General features: G+C 48.1%; 1 protein-coding gene across 4 annotated transcripts in view; it reads right to left on the reverse strand.

The window, feature by feature from the left end:
• Trappc9 (trafficking protein particle complex subunit 9) overlaps positions 1-19,455 on the reverse strand; it is a 479,962-nt gene that overhangs the window by 444,019 nt on the left and 16,488 nt on the right. For 2 of the 4 annotated variants that reach the window (XM_052747953.1, XM_052747952.1), the window contains 3 exons: positions 17,886-17,912; positions 9,852-9,973; positions 6,770-6,895 (listed from right to left, as the gene is read on the reverse strand). In XM_052747953.1, coding sequence (XP_052603913.1) covers positions 6,770-6,895; positions 9,852-9,973; positions 17,886-17,912 — 275 coding nt within the window. The remainder of the gene's footprint in view (positions 1-6,769; positions 6,896-9,851; positions 9,974-17,885; positions 17,913-19,455) is intronic. The other 2 variants (XM_052747955.1, XM_052747954.1) reach the window with 1 other exon arrangement.

Raw genomic sequence — 19,455 nt, forward strand, 5'->3', positions numbered from 1 at the left:
ACCCAGAATAGCCAGAAAAATCTTGAAAAAGAACAAAGTTTAAAAAGATATACTTCCAACACTAAAATTTACCATAAAACGTCAAGCATGGCGTCACATGCTTGTAATCCCAGCACTTGAGAGGCTGGAGCAAGCAGAAGGATTGCCCAGAATTTGAAGCTAGCCTCGTCTACATAGCAAGTACCAGACCAGCCTGGGCTACATAGAAACAGCCTGCCAAAAAGAAAGTGGGGAGCTTTGGGTCCCGTGATTTCTTTGGAACCACACCAAAAGCATATGAGCTAAAACACAGAGAAGCCGAACTTCATCACAAGCAGAAATGCACGTCCTTGAAAGACATCGAGACAGGGCAGTAGCGCTGGGCGGTGGTGGCGGCGCACGCCTTTAATCCCAGCACTCCGGCAGCAGAGGCAGGTGGATCTCAGTGAGTTCAAGCCAGCCTGGTCTACAGAGTGAGTTCCAGGGCAGCCAGGGATACACAGAGAAACCCTGTTTCAAAGAAGAAGAAGAGGAGGAAGAAAGAGGAAGGGAGGGAGGGAGGGAGGGAGGGAGGGAGGGAGGGAGGGAGGGAGGACGGACGGAAGGGCAGTAGCCATGGTGAACACTTGGAGTCTCAGCCACTTGGAAGATAAAGTGTGCCTATCACTGGAGCCCTGGAATTCAAGCCCAGCCTGCACAACAGAGCAAGAACACGATCTCTCAAAAGCAAAAGGAAAACAGGAAAATGGTGCACACCCCTGCAGAGCGGAAGCCTGACAAGAAAGCACCATCCAGATCACACCAAGCTCCTACACCCATACAACAAAAAAAGTGGGTGGTACAGTTTGGGTTTGTGTGCAGGAGACTCTGAGCTCAATCCCTGCCTCCAAAGACAGACAAAAGCTGGAAAGGACTGTACTAGCCATGTGTGGACGGCCAGTAAGCACAGGAAAAGATGCCCCACAACAATGGGCACGAGGGAAATGCAGACCCAAGCCAGAGGCAGACATCACTTCCCTCCCACGGCTGTAGCTGCAGCCAAAAGATGCATCTGGATGGGAGGAGAGGAAGGGGTGGGAAGAATGGAGTCCTCGGATCCTGCTGGTAGCAATCTATGGCAGTCTAACGGTTCCTCAGAAAGCTACAGAGTGGTATATGGCCTAAGTGTACATCCAGGAGTGAAAACAGGTTTCACAAAACCCGCTTGTGAATGTTCACAGCAGTTATCATTCAACAGTCAAAAACTTGTTGGGAAGCCCCGGCTGTTCACCAGGGCACGAGGGAGAAAACCGACCTGTAGTCAGAGTGGCCACTATCTAGCCACAGAAAGGAACCAAGTACTGACTTCCACTATGATCAGGACAAACCTGCAAACCCATGCCAGGCAAGCGAGTCGGACGGAGGAGGACAGGCTCCACGCTCTGGGCGGTGGGCAGCCAAGCGTTGGCCGTACCGCTCGCTCTAGCCATCTTCCAGGAGCCTTGAAGGGCTCCCAAATAAAAAACCAAGTCTGCTGCGCATAACAAGTGGGAAATAATAAAAAAACAATCATCCCTCACAGGAGGGCCTTGAAGTGTTAGACGCAGAAAGGCTGTGGACCTCTACATAGGACGCCTTGAGTCTCTACCAAGGGTCGCCGCTGTCATCGCTCAGAGTGGTGCCAACGCTCCAGGGAGCAGCAGCACGATGAATCATGCCTCAGAGATTAGTAAGTGTCTGGTCTCTGACAAGCCCTGCGCCTGCCCGGTGACTGACGGGAGAGATGAATAAGGCCCCGGCCCTTCTCCAGAGTCTGTGTGCATTACCAAACTCTTCCTACTGAAGACACCGTTTTAACATTCAGCTCAGCTTTAACCCCCTGAGGTAAATACCCTGGACCGTCGACAGAGCAGTGAGTGTCTGCGACACCCTCTGTTTATGCATTTGTTTACATTCTGCCTTGCTCTGAAGAAGAATCTAAAATCAATTTTTTTTTCAACACACACAATTTCAGTGCAGTAACAACAAAAAGATACAAATCCAGGCACAGAGAAAATGAGATTATGGTTAAAATGAAACCAAGGGAAGGTCTGATCAGAAAAACACCCACCCATATATAGAGGGTGTAATTATTAAAGGGATCTGTGGACTCAGCGCTAAGGTTCCTAACTACTAAAGCAGCGAGGGGGAAATCCACAGTTCCTCAAACCTATGAGAACACGGTGGCTTGCACATCCCCAGAGAGGAATTCTGAAGTACCCTCTCATCCCTGTGCTAAAAAAAACTACAGCCACCTACAGGGCTCAGAGGTCCCTGCCTTTCTTGTGACACTAGTCACTTCCTTCTTTTATCACTTCTTCTGGTCACAGTGGAGCTCTGAAACTGAGCTCGGCAGGCGGTGCCTTGTCTGAGGGTCCACCAAGGCCACCTGACCGTCTCTGCAGCCCGCCCTCTCACTCTGAAGAGACTGGACTGCTCTGACTGTCCCCACAGATTTCTGATCTCCTGAGGACGCTGGGGCAAGCCACATACCAAAATCTTGTTGGACCAGAAACTTCTCAGCTCTCGCTCTCTCCCCTCCTTTCCTTCTCCAGTAAGGAATCTAGCAGCCTTTCCTCCTCATTCAATGGTTTCCTTGTAAGAGCCATGACTTCTCCGCTCTGCTCAGCCCCGATCTCCCACTTCCCCCTTCCCCACTCTCCTGCCCATCTGACTTGGAGCTCACACTAACAGAAGTACTAGGGATGCAATCACTCCTGTGCCTACCAGGCTCTTGCAGGGTTTCCTTAGCAACAGCTTCATTAAGGAAACCCATCAAAAAAGAAATGCAAAGAGGCTGTTCTTACATCGGAACAGAGTAGCCTGCATAAAACCAGAACGGCTTTGGAGAGAAAATTAGCCAGAGACAAAGAGCTTGCAAGTCTCCTCCAAAGTCTCAGAAACCGAAATGTTCTTAAAGGGCACACAATCTCTCCGGAACTTTCAGATGTAAAGAGGTCAAGGCCCTGTGCCTCTGTGTGACCTGTCAGATGCCGGTCTAGTTTTTCCCCAGAACACTTCCTTACTTGCACTTTCTCTTAAGGTCACCTGCCATTTTGGGTTGCAAACAAAAATGTATTCGGTTCCTTGTGTTGTTGGGGGTGAGGGGAGCCACAGGAGGCAGGGTCGCCTTTAGGAATCACGGAGAGGGGGATTTAAATAACAATGGGAGACTTTGTGAGAAGAGCCTGGGTCCGCCTCCGCCTCCAGATTCTCCTCCATCTTGAAAACTGGCTGCAAATGGTGAGGACGCTGTCGGTGCCGATGCAAGCCTGCAAGCCCTGCAAGGCAGCTGCTTGGGGAACAGTCCGTGCAGCCTACGAAGACGATATCCTTCGGTGCATCTTTTCCTGCATTGCAACAGTGCTTATATCCCCGGGATGCATGCATCCGGAGCAGCCCCCTAGAAGGTATCCAGTGGACGCACGCGCTTTTTTTTTTTTTTTTTTTTTTTTTTTTTCTGTAGAACTGACTCACTTGGGAATTATTTGCCTCTGGGTTTATTGTTCAGCATCGGTTCCCCTACCACTCAGCTCAGTCAGCGTGGATCGTGACTGTTCGCTGCTCACTGGACTTCAACAGCAGGGAGGCAAGCAGGCACAGACACAGACACACACAGACAGATACACACACACACACACACACACACACACACACACACACACAGAGTCTAGTCTGGCTCCTGCCCCTCCCAGTGAGGGGAGGGGCGGCATGAACACACCAGCCAAAGACCCCCTCACCTCTAAGCCAATGTCTTATTTGGTGCCTGTGAGACTGTCCCTTTTTTTTAAGCTCCCCTCTGAGGATATGGATGGCTACATTTAGATCATAGAATCTCAAGGAACACATAGATTCAAACTTCAAAAAAAAAAAAAAAAACAGTCTGTGAATGGATGCCAGTGAGGAGCAGACTCCTAACCATTCTGGTGTGCCCAGCGGGTGTGCAGCACTAAGTATGCATCCCTGCAGCATCTGCAACTTACAAAGAGTGAGGTGGCCACTGGCATCCCACAGAAAACAGGCTGAGGGGGCTCGTGACTCCTCCAGTCACACAGGGAGGAAACTGACTGAACCTGGGTCTGGGGACTCAAGTCCCAGCCCCTCTGTTCTCATCTGACCCTTGTCATTTGTCTGTAAAACTTCATGGCCAGCACACAGATCTGTACAGAGCCAGCTACTGGCTGTCATTTGGGAGTGCCAGATAATTACCACAACACAGGGACTCTGCATCTGTTCTGTGGAGACCCTTCCCAGCACAGCTAAAGCCCCATGTATTATTCACTAGTTCTGAGCTCCATGCAGGGATTCTTAAAGACAGAGGAACTTGTGCTGATCACATCGCCCTTCCTTCCAAAATGTCCACATTTGACCAAAGCCATTCATTCATTGTCGGTTCCACAATGGAACACACTCCACCAAGAACCAAAAGCTTGTTCTATTTCAGAAAAGCTACAGGCCCTTCTTTTTCCGTGATTATAAAATGCCACCAGAACTCGTTATTTTGCTGCCTGCTCTACCAGCAGACAAATATCAGGATGAGTCAACTATACAGCAAAGTGCCTTCCTCTTCGGGCAGAAGAAAGGCCGGTAACCGCCCTATGCCGCAGGGCCACATTTACCACGGAGCACTGCTGCCCTCTAGTGCTTGCCTGAGGCCAAGCACCGCAACGGCAGAGCTAGTCCAAATTAATGCCCACACGTTTTCTGTGAAAACATTTTATTTTCTAAAATGTGTGTCTACGTGTCCAACTGTGAAAACAGTTTTGCAGTGTGTCCAAATCCCCTACCTTTAATCTGTAAAGGTAACTTCAGAGGCAAAGCTGAGCTGGGAGGGCTGGCGGCCACCCAGTCCTCCAGTAACAGCTAAGCCTAACAGACTCCATTCCCCAGGCCTTCCAGGTCTGCTGTGTCCCAAAGCTGTTTCCTGGAACCCCTAAGCCTGATAACAACAGCACTAGCCCGCTTCAGACCTGTAGAGGGATACAGGACCATCTACTCTAAACCTGGCTAAACCAACTTCAAGGCCCAGCACTCTTCACTTTGAAGCGTGGCTTATACCAGGGTCCCACTCTCTTACCCTCGGAGTACCCTTGCCCTGTGTCTTGCTTCACTGTCCTTTGGCAAACTTAGACCTCCTTGACCCCTGCTTGCCCTCCATGCTCCAGGCCAGTGGGGTTCACCCCACCTCCACTCTTCAGCCCCTTGGGTGGTCTCTTTCCCTCAGCTCAGGTATTAACTGAGGTCTTAACTGTCACATTTCACAAAGCTTGTGTATGCCTGGCATGGGACATCCTGCCCTCTGGTCCTCTACAAGAACCGTAGCCTCGGCATCTCTGAAAAACCCAGCCTAGGAGGCAGGTGGGATGGCTCAGCAGTAAAGGTGCTGTCACTAAGTCTGACAATACAGTTCAATCCCCGGACCCACACGGGGGAAGAGGAGATCACACTATCCAAGTTTTCCTCTGACCACATGCATGCTATGGCACACGTGTCCACACACATGCACAGATAAATACAAATGAAATAAATGTAATTATAATACACACACACACACACACACACACACACACACACACACACACACACACACACACACGGCTTGGCCCAGTGTTGAACCCTGAGCAGAACCAAGTCAAACAGTACATTTCAGCATTACTAGAGACTGACATCTCGTCTTAGGCCATTTCCCAGGTAACTGAAGCGTCTACATCAAAGTACCAGGTTTTTGCCTCACAGCTACCTCAAGCTGCACGCTCTGCCACCCAGATCTTGCCCTCTTGCCCTGCTCTGCTCTTAGAGTAGACCCCAACATCTGTACCCTCCTGCTGAGACTTAGCCCTCCTTGCCCCACTTCCTGGTGGCTGCTGGCTCTGCTTCCATCATGGCTCCTGTGAAAGCTAGGCTCCTGGCAATCTCCTATTCTGCCTTCAGTGGCCACCTCCAACATCCCTGGTTCCCACCACATTAGGCTAGGTCCTTTGGCCACCTGCTCCCGTTGGCACCTATTCCTCTGATGTGTGTCATTCGTATGACATTCAACACCTGCCTTCACTAGGAAGCTGCCACTCAGTGAGGGCAGGGTGGCTGCTGCTTCTCTCCAGGTCTCCTTTAACAGGGTGTCTACCCAGTGCTCTTGGGCCAACTGCCGTCAGCCGGAGCCCTGGCCCCCTGGGCTTTCCTATAGATCCGTTCCACCTGTCAGCACACAGCTAACAGCCTCCCAGCCTCTAGGTTGGGGAGCAATGTTGTCAATCCGCCACTAAGTGCTCTCCTGACTATCTTATTAAATACCTTTCCGAGGGCTGGGGCCGCGGCTCCATGGAAGAGTGCAAGCCTAGCCCACAGGAGGCCCTGGGTTCAATCCTCAGCATTGCTCTTCGGGCTCAGGCTTAACCAACATTTGGGAGGTGCCAGGAGCTATACAAGCCCCGTGTTTTGTAAACCCAAAGGCCCAGCATTACAAACGGGAAGCCATTTCCCAAGCGACAAAGGCGAGAGCTGTGAAGCAGGTCAAGGTTGCAAAGCCGGCGGGGAGCCGACGGTTATGATTCCAAATAGAAGTGGGGAGAGGGCGGTGCATTCTCAATTTTGAAAATACAATACCCAGAGATGAAGAAGATGAGCATACGCACAATCACACACATTTGGCTCTTGGGCTATGACTCCTTCATTTTTATCATGTTGGACAATCACCACTGAGCTGGATCGTGAGGGACACATTTCTAGGAGACCTGAAATCACCCGCCACAGAGGCAGACGGGCACATGCTCACCTGCCGGAGATTGATGTACACAGCATTCTGCAGAAACTCCGAAGCTTCCATGCCACGCTTCTGAATAGCCAGGACACGCACGGCCTTGACACATGCTTCCAGCTCAATCACCCCGGCATTCTTATACTGTGGGTGTAAAGGAAACACTTCCATCAGCAAAAAGCAAGGATGTTTCCAGTGCTAGGATGCTGCCACCGAGACTCCAGATGTTCCCAGCAGCACTTCCCATGCACAAGGCCCTTGGTACCCTCTGGGAAAAGCTATTTCTGAGTGTGCCTTAATGGGTACAAGTTGGAATGAACCTACGATCACCTAAGTGTGTTGCATTAGTAAAATTGTACAACCACAATGCTTGCTGTGTTACAGACTTCCAGGGGGGCAGGCAGGCTGAGGTCCCCTCAAGACCAGAAGTGATTAGCATTTAGAGGAGTTTGGGTTTGGGGATTTGGATTTTTGAGTTAGGGATGCTCAGCCCATATAACGGATGGATGCTTTGCTGTTTTTCTTAAATGTTGTTCTCACACCTGCGGTCTTAATGCAGCTGCTGGGAATGTGGTGCCCTTTGCAGAAGACATCTGGGCTGTCTGTGATCAGTGCTGCTGATCTTGTCTCAGAACCACCTGTACCCATACCTCAGGCATTGGAGCAGAACAGGTTCTGTGGGGCTCATCCGAATCACTACGACTTAAAGCAGTGGTTCTCAACCTGTGGGTCACCACCCCCACAGGGGTCACATATCAGATATTCTGCATATCAGATATTTTTACTTTACAACTCATAGCAGTAGCAGAATTACAGTTATGAAGTAGCAATGAAAATAATTTTAAGGTTGGGGGGTCACCAAAACATGAGGACCTGTATTAAAAGGTCGCAGCATTAGGAAAGTTGAGAACCACTGGCCTAAAGCGACATGTTTGGACAGTCCCCATTCTCTGATCTGGTCCTTGTGGACCTTAGCTAGCACTCCACATACAGTGGGACTGGGCGGCAAACTGCAGCAATACGGTGTTCATGCCCAGGAGCATCTTAGAACTTATTCTCAAGCTATAGGTATAAGCAAAGCAGATCTGGGAAGCATGAGTGTGCAGACAGGACATGAGTGATGACAGACGTGCACCAATGGCTGTCTGGACATGGGGACCAAATGAGTACAGCTCTCTGCTCTCCCAGACCACTGCCCTACTGTCTGGACACTCATGATGATGGCCAAGTTACATGCATGTGACACGGACGGAGACAGGTGATCTGAGCCTATTTTCTTGTGCATAAAGAAAGATGGAAGGCTGCAGGCTGTCTGAGGCTTCCGCCAAGTCAAATAAGACAACCCAGTATCTCTCTCAGCAGTGTGTCCATGTCTCCAGCTCATCTCTCCTAATACAACAGAACACCCTGAGACATTGCTCAGGAGTCCAGGAAGAAGTCGTTCACAGAGCAGACAGGTTTCAGGGGAGGCCTTTTGATGAGTACTGAATGAAGAAAGCCAACCACCGGATCAACGTCAATTAATCAGGGGTCTTGGTAGCATGGGAAAGGCTCCGGCTCCTTCAGCAGAGGAGGTGAGAGAAGAAAAGCAGAAAGGGCTCAGGGAAGCACAGAAATGAAAACGTGACTCAAGGAAAGCAAGATACGAAGTTCCTCCTTCCGTCTGGTCTGCGTTACATACTTATGAGGAGCAGATGCCATGTAGAATACCGAACCCAGGATGAGGAGGCAATAACCAATGCTTTATTGAGCAGTACTAATGAGCCTGCCACTGTGCTGGCCATGTATATATGTAAAAATCATTGACCCTGATTAAGCATTCTCTGCAGCAGAGAGATGAGAAAACAGCATCTGAAGCTGTAGACCTGCACAGAGACAGATGGCTAGAGACAGCGGAGGGGAGCTCTGTCTACATTCTCCTGTCTGACTGCTGTCTAGAGGCCTGGTGGGGACAGGCCACTCTGGAGACAGAGCCACCTGACTTCCTCTGCTGTGCCAAGGCAGACTCGTCTTTCCCCAGAGGCGAAGTTCCAATGTTCGCTAACAGGGTACACTAGGTGACCTCTGAAACTCCGGCCTGGCTGGTGAGGTGCCGTCCACCTGCAGCCACAAGTGTGACCCACAGTGGCAAGGCAGGCTGGGGAGGGCTCAGTACAGGCTGGGGAGGGCTCAGTGCAGACTGGGGCTGCAGGCAAGCATATAGCACATTTTCTTAATTAATGATTGACGGGGGAGGGCCCAGTCCAATTGTAGGTGGTGCCATCCACTACAATTGGTCCTAGGTGTTATAAGAAAGCAGGCTGAGCAAGCCATGAGGAGCAAGCTAGTAAGCAGCACTCCTCTATGGCCTCTGTATCAGCTCCTGCCTCCAGGTTCTTGCCCTGTTCGAGTTCCTGTCCTGATGAATCAGTGATGAACAGTGATTTGGATGTGTAGACAAAATAAATCCTTTTTTCCCCCAAGTTGCTTTTGGTAATAGTGTTTCATCACAGCAACAGAAACCCTAACGAGGACACACTGATTTTCAGAAGTCCAGAAAGCTGATGTAGAAATATCAATAATGATTATCCCTGAATGGGCTAGGATAGCCTTTTTCCAAAACTTATATTAAATATATACTGTTTATAATCACAAAAAAAAACCAAACATTTTAGGCATGTAGCACTATGCACTAGAGAATAATACGGGGTTGGGGATTTAGCAAGCGCAAGGCCCTGGGATCGTTCCTCAGCTCCAGGGGGGAAAAAAGAGAGAGAGAGAATAATACAATATTTACAAAAGCAAGTAAGAGAAAAACAGGTTGGCGAGACATCTCAGAGGGTAAAGGCACTTGCTTGTCAAGTCTGATGATCTGAGTTTCATCACCAAGCCCCACATGGTAGAGGGAAAGACCCGCCCCCTCCATGTTGGCCTCTGACCTCCACACCTGCGTCATGGCACATGCCCGCGCACACGTGAGTGCCCTCAAAACACTGAAGCATGATCTATATTGAATCTTTTTTTTTTTTTTAAGATACTGCCACATGACATAATGTCCACAGGGAACTTTCTGGCCGGAAAGACACAATGATGCAAAAACTGTACGAAGCCATCCAGTCACCTTGCTGTAATAGGAAATGGCCTCTTTGTACTTGTCGATTATGTCCTCGGGGCTGAGGCAGTTCTTGGCCCGTCCGATCTCAGTACTGGTGTCGGGATTTATGCCGTTGGTGGTGAGGGCACCTGCGGACAGAGAGAGAGAAAACGGTCTTTTGCTTTTTTCCTTCTTGTTCCCTTCATTACTTTAAAGAGGAATGTGCGGGAGACAAGACCTAAGTGCGTGGCCGCTGAAGTCTAAACCCCGCTCAGAGTCTTCAGATTATCCGCGGGCTGTAACAGTCTCACCCCGGCAGCATCATCTGCAGTGTGGCTAACTCGGATGGGCTACCTTCTCTGTGAAGATTTTCCATTAAAGAACATGAGCTCCATTACATAAAAGTGGTCTAGGGACAATGACCCGAGGACCACACGGAGGCCTCAAAGGAGGGGAAATGTATGAGCCACTTCCTGGGCTGGAGAGCAGCCAAGAACATCACTTCAAAGTGCTAGTCGCCTCTCCGTGGCTGTCACTTTCTATTTCTGACCAACCCTTGCCACCAAACTCACACAGGGAGAGGGCTGTGGAGAACTCCCGTCTTCAGAACAGAAGTAACTACAGAGGGAACTCCAGCTGGGAAAAGGAAAGACATAACTGTCTTTGATGTCACAGAACACTCAAAAACTACCTGCTTAAGTCTTGGTGACTGAGCTCCTAAGTCACGTGTTTATCTGACAGACAAGAACATCTCCCAAAATCGCACTCTCCCTACTCTGGGCTCAGGGTCCAGTGTTTCTAACTGCAGAGGGCCAGGATGCACTTCGAACACCGCCACAGGTACCACGAAAGTGCGTATGATGCGTGTGGTACCCAGGCTCTCTAATCCAGGGCTAGGTTTCTCAACTGCATGCTTTCACTCTCTAATTCTGTGAAGTCCCTCATGCATTTTTTTTTGGAACAAGACAGAAAAAGGATGAGTAGGTAGGTATGTGGAAAGATGGGCTTGCGATGGAGAGATGAAAAGCTAAGCTAGGAACCTGCAAAATGGGGAGAGGGAAAAAAAGCAGCTCGTGTAAAATCCTCTTGCAATAAAGAGGGGGAGAACTTGAGCAGAGAGCCACGAGGAGGTGGGAGGAAGAAAGTATCTCAAATCTGTCCTTTGTAAGAACTGGATTCAAATCCACAAGGGCCAGGGTCACAAGACCTGGGCACTCACAGTCGCAGGCATCCCTTGGAGCAGAGTTCAAGAAGACAGCCATCATATGCCTGCTGTCGAAATAGAGGAAGCCAGTACCTGCAGCACCTGCAGCACCTGCAGCACCTGCAGCACCTGCACTAAAGACCGCTCCGCATGCTCTCTTCTGCTGCAGGAGAGGAACACTAAGCTGGGTGCTCCTGCAAGTAGGGCAGGGCCCGGAGGAGCCAGGGCTCTCCCGGTTCTCAAGATGATGGAGCCACTGCTTCTACAGCTGTGCTTGGGGGCCTGGCCCTGACCACAGTGCTCTGTCTTCAGTTCTGTGTGCCTATCATTTTTTAGTCACATGTCCTGCGCGAACTGCTATTTAATACACGATGAGGAGTCTTGAAGTGTCTTATTGGCACTAACAAATTATCATCCAATTCCTGAATCTTATTCCCCCTGGAATAAAGAGGCATCGGGAAGGGGAGAAAGGGGCTTTCATTGTTCACACAGGGCCACAGCTCTTCTCTAGCCCAGGAAAAAGATAGGAAAAGTCGCCAGGCACTCTTCCCCTTTGTAAGGAAGGAAGATACAAGTGGCCCTGCTCCCTGAGTGGATGGCTTCATTTAGTACAAGGCTGGTGGGTACATCTCAGAAGAAGCAACCAAAAATCATATTATCTATAAGGAACCGGAACCTAGCTCTGCAGTTTTAGTGGGCTAAGCTTTATTTCATTTCACTTGATAAATGAAAACAAACTAAAGATACCCACACACAGCAGACCTGATCTTTCCTGTCATCTGTTTTGACAGCCCACACCAACATGATTGTAAGCCAGTGCCAGGGAGACCCAGTCCTCAGGACCCAAACCAGACATTGAGCTGATAACCAAAAACCTTCCAAGAAAGAAAAGCAGGATGCGGATGGCCTCAGTGGTGAAGTCTAACAAGCATTTTATGGCTAAATTAACACCTATTCTCCACAAATTCTACCTGAAAATACCAAAGGAAGGGACATGACCAGTGACTTGCTCAGTGAGGCCAACACTGTCCAACACCAAGCCAGATCATGGCAGCAAAGCAGAGGAGAACCGGGCAGGCCAGTTCGTAGCCCTCATGAGCTCAGACAATAACTTCCCAACAAGAGCCCGCTGAACCCAGCAAGATACAACAGTCACAGGTATGAGCAAGGGAGGAGAGATCAGCTTCATATCCCAAACCCAATGATTACAGTGTGTGTGTGTGTGTGTGTGTGTGTGTGTGTGTGTGTGTGTGTGTGTGTGTGTGTAAAGGGCAAAGGACATGACATCATCTAGACAAGGAGGGGAAAGACAGGAAAATTCTTCTCATGCTAGAACACATGGGACATTCTCGTGCCAATAAAGGACGGCTTGAAAACCAACCTACAGCTAACACCATACTAACGACAGGAGACTCGATGTGTGTCCCCCCTAAGGTAAGGTCTCAGCCAGGACTGCCAGATTCAAAAGCAAGAAGGAAAAACTATTTCTGTTTCCCGGGACCATGATCTTGCACACAGGAGACGGTAACAAAGCCAGTGAACTAAGGAAGGAAGTCAGCCAGGCTGTGGGGTAGAGGGTTAAACACCTGAAAGGTCAAATACCTAAACATGCTTGCAACGAACCAGCTGCTAATGATATGAAATCCACTCCAATACCGAAATATTTAAACAGGGAAGAATAAATGAACCAGGCTGGGAAGATGGTTCAGCAGTCCAGAGTACTTGTTGCTCTTCCAGAGAACCAGTTTGGTTCCTGGTACCCACATCAGGTGGCTCACACTACTTGTCATGCCAGCTCCAGGGGATCCAATGCCTTCTTCTGGCCTTGGTAAACCCCCACACACATGTGCACATAAACACCCACATGCACATATACACCTAAACAACAATAAATCTTTTTAAATTCAACCAAAAAATTGCAAGCATACATATATGTATATATACTCTGAAAACTCCAACCAGAGTTGAAAAAAATTAAAGAGATAGCCAGAAAATACCACTTGCCTAACATGTATAAGAACCTTAATCCCCAACATTTCAGGGGAAAAAATAACAAAGAAAAAATAAGTAGAAAGATATTCCATGTCCATAGATCAGAAAATTTAATATTCCTCTTTGTTTTTCTTATGTATATGCAGATATATATGTACATGTATATGTTATGTGCCTGTGAATGGATATGTACATTGAATGCAGTGCCCATAGAGCCCAACAGAGGGCAGTGGATTTCCTGGAGCTGGAGTTACAGGCAATTCTAAATCACCTGATGATATAGGTATAGAAACCAAACTCAGGGCTTCCCCAAGAGCAGTATGTGCTCTTAACTGCTAAACCATCTCTCCAGGCCCAGAAGATGTAACCGTCTTTTTTGTTTGTTTGTTTTGTTTTGTTTTGTTTTTTTGAGACAGGGTTTCTCTGTGTAGCCCTGGCTGTCCTGGAACTCACTCTGTAGACCAGGCTTGCCTCGAACTCAGAGCTCCACCTGCCTCTACCTCCCGAGTGCTGGGATTAAAGGCGTGCGCCACCATCACCCGGCTAGATGTAATATTCTTTAGCTGACTGTAAGTAAGGCACCCCATGTGAGTCTACAGACTCAGAATAATCACTATTAAAATCCCAGCCAGATTCTTTTCACAAATTGACTATCCCTAAAATTCACATGGAAATTCAAGGGACCCAAAACAAATACAGCCTCAAAGAAAAATGTGAGTGGGTAGGAAGTAATTTTTAAATGTGTCTATTTTTGCTTACAAGTAATTTTTGTTATCCTTTAAAGCTCTACAATGGATGTGATTTTGACAATAAGTCATGTTTAAGAACACACATATAACCCTTGAGATAATTATAAAGAGGTAAATAATGCTTAGTGGAAAAAAAATCTCAATAAGCATGTAGATAAGCTCTCATAAACCGAAAACATAAGCCATAGGCACATCATGCTCCATGGGAAGTTTAACATACTAAGCAAAGCTTTTGCAAGGGCTCTGACTCAGGAACAAAGAAACAAAGTGAGAACACATTTGACAGCCAACCCTATAACAGTGCGGAGAGGAAAGGCCTGCAAATCCCCATGCTGACATAAACTCAACATGGAATCTTTTCTTCAGAGACTGGAGTTCCACACGTAAGCCAGGATAAACTTGGTCAAACTGCCTGAGACCCAGGGATGGCTTTTAAATAGAATTCTAAAGGTATACCACACTTGAAAATCTGAGAACAGACAGAAAGAAATAATGCAAACACAAACACAAAAGTGTAATGGTGGATCCCCCAATGGTGGCCCCACAGACACGCCTTTGTTCACCATAGGGTGCTACATACTTTAACCCAGAAAGAATATCTTAATTGAGCCAAGAAATTAAGAGTCTTCTCTTGTCAAATCTAGCTAATGAATCTTCTCTGCTCTGTGCCCATCGTATGTATTAAAGACGCTTCTCAAACAGGTTAAAAAGCCTCAGTGTGGGCTTTGGGAAGCCTCTACCATCCTCCAAGCAGATGTCAGCCGATCACAGGCACTGCCATGTGATCTATCCCCCGCAGCTACCAACAGACAGCCCTGTCAAGGCTGGAGTGAGGCCGTTTCGGAAAACCTTGTTCTCACTCAGCCGCTGCAAGACAAAACAGCGCTGCGCCGATCCAGGATTTGGCTAGCCATATCTCTGACATGTGCTCGTACCTAGAACATCAAAAGAACTGTGGCAACTCAATAATTAACAGGCAGATGAGAGCAGTCCTTTCTCAGAGCAAACACACAGTGCAAACACGCTTTGCAAAGGTGCTCACTAACTGTAAGAGAAACTCCGGCACGCGGCGTGCTAACAGCAGTGCAGCGCGGCACCACAGCACACCCACCAGGAGTCAGAAAGGGGACAGTCGCTGTGGCAGACACAAAGGGACAAGCTCGCAGGCATGGCTGCTGGACCTGTCCCACGGTTTGCTGACGCATCTGTACACGTAAGAGAATTTAAAACAGGTACACACAAAAATTCCTATAACACTACTCCCGGGAGTCAAAGAGTCCATTCATGCAAGGGTGCGGTGAGCTGACAGGCTGGAGAAACAAAATGTGGCATGTTGACAGGCCAGGGTGACATGCTGATGTGATGTGAAGTCCTGAGCAGGGCTCCAAGGATGGACCTTAGAAACATGACATTCAAGAAGCCGGTTCCGAAAGACTGAAGTTTATGAAATGTGAGATGGACACAGTCGGCCAGCCTGGAGTGAGAAAGTCTATTGCCACTGCAGGAGCCCAGGGGAGGATGGGGAAACAGACAGGAATGGCAGCTGGGACCACAGAGGGTGTGGAGTTTCTTGCTGGGGAGATGAAAGTTCTACCATGGCCTGCTGTGCTTGGTTGTAGACTCGCTTTTGAAGCTGCTTTTAAAAATTAAACGGCATTCTCAACTGAGTGCAAATTGCTAGTTTTTGTCACTGGAAGAAGATGCTAACCTCGGCACCAAAGTGGGAAAAGCAAGAGAGCGGAATGAAATTAGCCAAAAGACTTTGGCTTGAAGGAGGTGCTTGTTGGACGTGCACACCATGTTCAGAGCAAGAAAGGGGCTGGAGAAAGGAATCGCTGCATTTAAAGAATAGAGCAAAAGCCCAGAAGTCTGTCTGCTGCACGTGACAGAGAAGGCCCTCTGTTCTTAGTTAGCAGTGAAACAAGCGCCCAGAGCCAAAGCAAGCACGCAGAGATGCCCACCTAGCTTCCTCCGGGGAAGCCAAACCGCTTTCCACGTGACGGTCAAACATAAGTGCAAGTGGCGGACTTTCTGATGGCTCTGTGAAAGAGGCTTTTTCGGTGGGACTGGACAAAGGTATCACCTCTGAGAAGGTCTCAGGGGTGCTGGCAGTGACCCCCTCTACCAAGAGCACTACCCCATGAGCTGCCAGGGTCTACTACAGAAGAGGGCCAAGTAAAACACGGCCAGGCTCTATCTGGTCTAACAGCTCCTACCAGAGACGTGAAGGTGCAGGCTGTGGGCTGGGGCCTGGTGAGGTAAGGGTTGAGTGTAGGAAGAGCCTCAGCTCCCTGCCTGTCTCCCTTGGTGAGTCAAGCCCATGCTATCCTCACTTAAGGTGGATGCAGAGATGCCCTCCACTTCCAGGGCTGACTGGCAGCCGCATCCTCTGTTGGTGGCTTTCCCGACCTCAGACTCTGACATGGTCCTGAATGAAATGTAAAGAGTTACTTGCTCATCCCCCACAGTCATATTCCAGGCTGTATCTGCTCCAAGCTCTGCAAACTCAGTCTCAGAACCTTATTCTCAATGTTTTCACAAATGACAGACTCATTCTTCCCTACCTCAACAAAAGTTTGACTTTCAGAAGTCATTTTAATATGTCCCCATCTACTTCTCCCACAATTATGCCTGGTACAATGAAATTCAGTATTTCCTATCAGGCTCCATTAACCAGTCTCGGCTTGATAATATCAAAGCATTCAACACTAATTTCATTTTTGAGTTTGTTTGTTTTGTTTCAATTACATGCATACGTGTGTGTTTGTTGTGGGGGTGCGTGCATGTGTGCGTGCAGATGCCAGCAGAGTCCAGAAGTGGGTTTCAGATTCCCTGGAGCTGGAGTTACAGGCATCTGTGAGCCATGCAACATGGTTGCAGCGAACCAAATTCAGTTTCTCTGCAAGAGCGGGAAGCACTCGTAACCAATGAGCCATCTCTCCAGTCCCCAGGGCTTTTGTTTGTTCGCTTGCTTGTTTTTGAGAGGTGTGCTTTTGTTTTTGAGACAGGGAGTTGATACACAGCCGCAGCTGGCTCCTGCCTCAGCCTCCTGAGTGCTAATTACAGGTGTATACCACCATGCCTGGCTTGTAAACCTAGCTTTCACCAAGTACAGAAAGTCACTGGCTCCTGTCACAGGAAGCTCTGCCCTGGTGCCGATTCCTCTTTGGAAAGCAAACAAAAAATTGCTAGCATCTGGGGCCTCGACGCTCTCCACAAGCCCTACTGAGAAACTTAGTCAGCAGCGTTAGAGACAGGCCTTGAATCAGACGGCACAAGTGTGCGGACCTGAGGTGACTCCACTTCCAATCTAGATACGCGAGATGAAAGCAGCCAGCTTGAGTGGGAAGCCTGAGGAAACATGACTGCCTGGTTTGTGTTCTTTGAAGGAAGCACCTGCTAGCACTGTTATTACCTACTCGGCCATTGTTTCTAGTTCAAAAAAAATTTGAACTCATCACAAAATACTTAAGCACTGTAACTAAACAAGTTTCTGCTGGATTAATTACAGAAACCAAGAAGAGAAAGAAAGACCCAACGCTGTCACAAAAAAAAAAAAAAAAAAAAAAAAAGCAAGATTTCTTAAGATCACATATACATTCAGGCTTGGTGGCTCACACGTTAGGAGGCTGAAGCAGGAGGATTGCCACTAATTCAAGGCCAGCCTGGGCTACATAGCAAGACCTGTTCACCACCAACAACAGTAATAGTAATAGTCTATGAAAAGAAGTAATAGGAAATTCCAATCACTGTGGAAAGGAGCGTAGGCCGTAGACTCAGAGCAAAGTCATTATTACCATGAAAGGATTCCAAATCAACAGCATAGGCATGCTCAGTGCATTCAGAGAATTCAAGGCACGATTCTCCAATCATTCACTCCACCATGCTAGGGGGAAATTGCTCCTCTTCACCAGACACATGAAGCAGCGGGGTGCCCCATCAAACAAGGACCAAACAATCATAGGTTTGTCACAGTTCTGATTTAAAGTTACTTAAATCAGAATGTTCCCAAGATCACAATCCAGAAGCCGGAACCATTCATTCACAACACCATGAAAACAAGCACTTGAACGAAATAATAATAACCAAAGGACACTAGGCAGGGAGATCATGTACCTGGGTCAATGAGAACTTCTTGCGCCCCTGGAAGAAAGAACAGATTACGGTCTTTTATTTGGAAAACAAAACCACGTTTAAAGACAGCTGGTAGAACACATTTTACAGTTTGCATATACCCTGAGAAGCCTGGGACGCTCGCATCTGCCATAACAGCAACTATAAGGAGCAAACAGCATGGCGGGCACAGTGCTCTTTTGCGTCCGTGAGGAAAACAGAAAATCTACTGTTAATTGTGTCTGGAACAAACAGGAAAGAGCCCCCCTTACCTCTTCCCTTCCTGCTCAATAAACTCAGGCTCCTCACTCTCCTTAAATGAGTTTCAAAAACCCTCATTTCACCAGTAACTCAGTAACAAAAGGAATCCTTTTTTTTTTTTTTTTTTTTTTTTTTTTTTGCAATTACTATGAGCGCTCCACACTGAGACATCAAAGGTCTCAGAAGGAAGTATAGTAATATAATAATACTCCCCCAGATCAATCTGTCAATTAATCTCTCTCTCTCTCTCTCTCTCTCTCTCTCTCTCACACACACACACACACACACACACACACAAAGAGGAAAAATGAATTATGAATTACAGGACTCTCATCAAAGCTAAGGATTTGCAATGTTTAGAGGTGGTTTATGCTGAACTTGTAGCTCAGTGGGTGGAATGTTTGCCTAGTATGCCCAAGCCCTGCGTTCAATCCCCAGCACCAGGTCAACTGGACATGTTGGCACATGCCAGTAATTCCAGAACACACAGAGAGAGAGAGAGACCAGAGGTCAACCCCGTGTGCCATGCCTCTAAAGACATCCACCAAATTTTGTCTTGTTTTCTTTTCTGAGACAGGGTCTGTTAACTGCCTGGGGCTTGCCAGTAAGGCTTGGCTGACCCAAGAATTCACCTGTCGTTGCCTTCCCCGCATTGAGATTCCAGTCCACACCACCATATCCAGTTCTTTTTACATTGGTTCTGGAGGTAGAAGTCAGGTCCTCAATGGGGTGGCAGTGGTGGCACACACCTTTTTATCCTAGCACTCGGGAGGCAGAGACTGGCAGATCTCTGAGTTCAAGGCTAACCTGGTCTACAGAGTTCCAGGACAGCCAGGGCTACATAGAGAAACCCCACCTCAAAAAACAAAAACCACAACAAGAAAGGTCAAGTCTTCATGCTTGAGTGGCAAACACTTTGGTAACCAAGTTATCTCTATGGTCCCTTATTCATGGTTTTTTTTTTTTTCAGTAATGTTGTAGGAGGTGTGTATGTGTGCTACATATGCAAATGTACATGTCTGTATGTGTATGTTCACCAGGGAGGCTGAAGCGGGAGGATCTGAAGTTCCAGGCCAGCCTGGGCTACACAATGAGACTGTCTCAAAAACATCAAGCAAAACAGGAAGTGATTCTTCAGCTTTAGGTCAGATAACACTGCAGCATCCTTACCACTAACCCTGCTATTGCTCAGCCTCCCTGGACACTCACTGGGCATGTGTGTGTGGTGCTAGGTGAGCCCAGGTTTCACGTGGGCTGGAAAAGTACTCTACCGCCGAGTTAGATCCCCAACTCCCCTTTTTAAGAAGCAGAA

Source organism: Peromyscus californicus, unplaced genomic scaffold (genome assembly GCF_007827085.1).
Source record: "Peromyscus californicus insignis strain IS unplaced genomic scaffold, ASM782708v3 Scaffold_20__1_contigs__length_68692818, whole genome shotgun sequence".
Classification (NCBI taxonomy): Eukaryota; Metazoa; Chordata; class Mammalia; order Rodentia; family Cricetidae; genus Peromyscus; species Peromyscus californicus.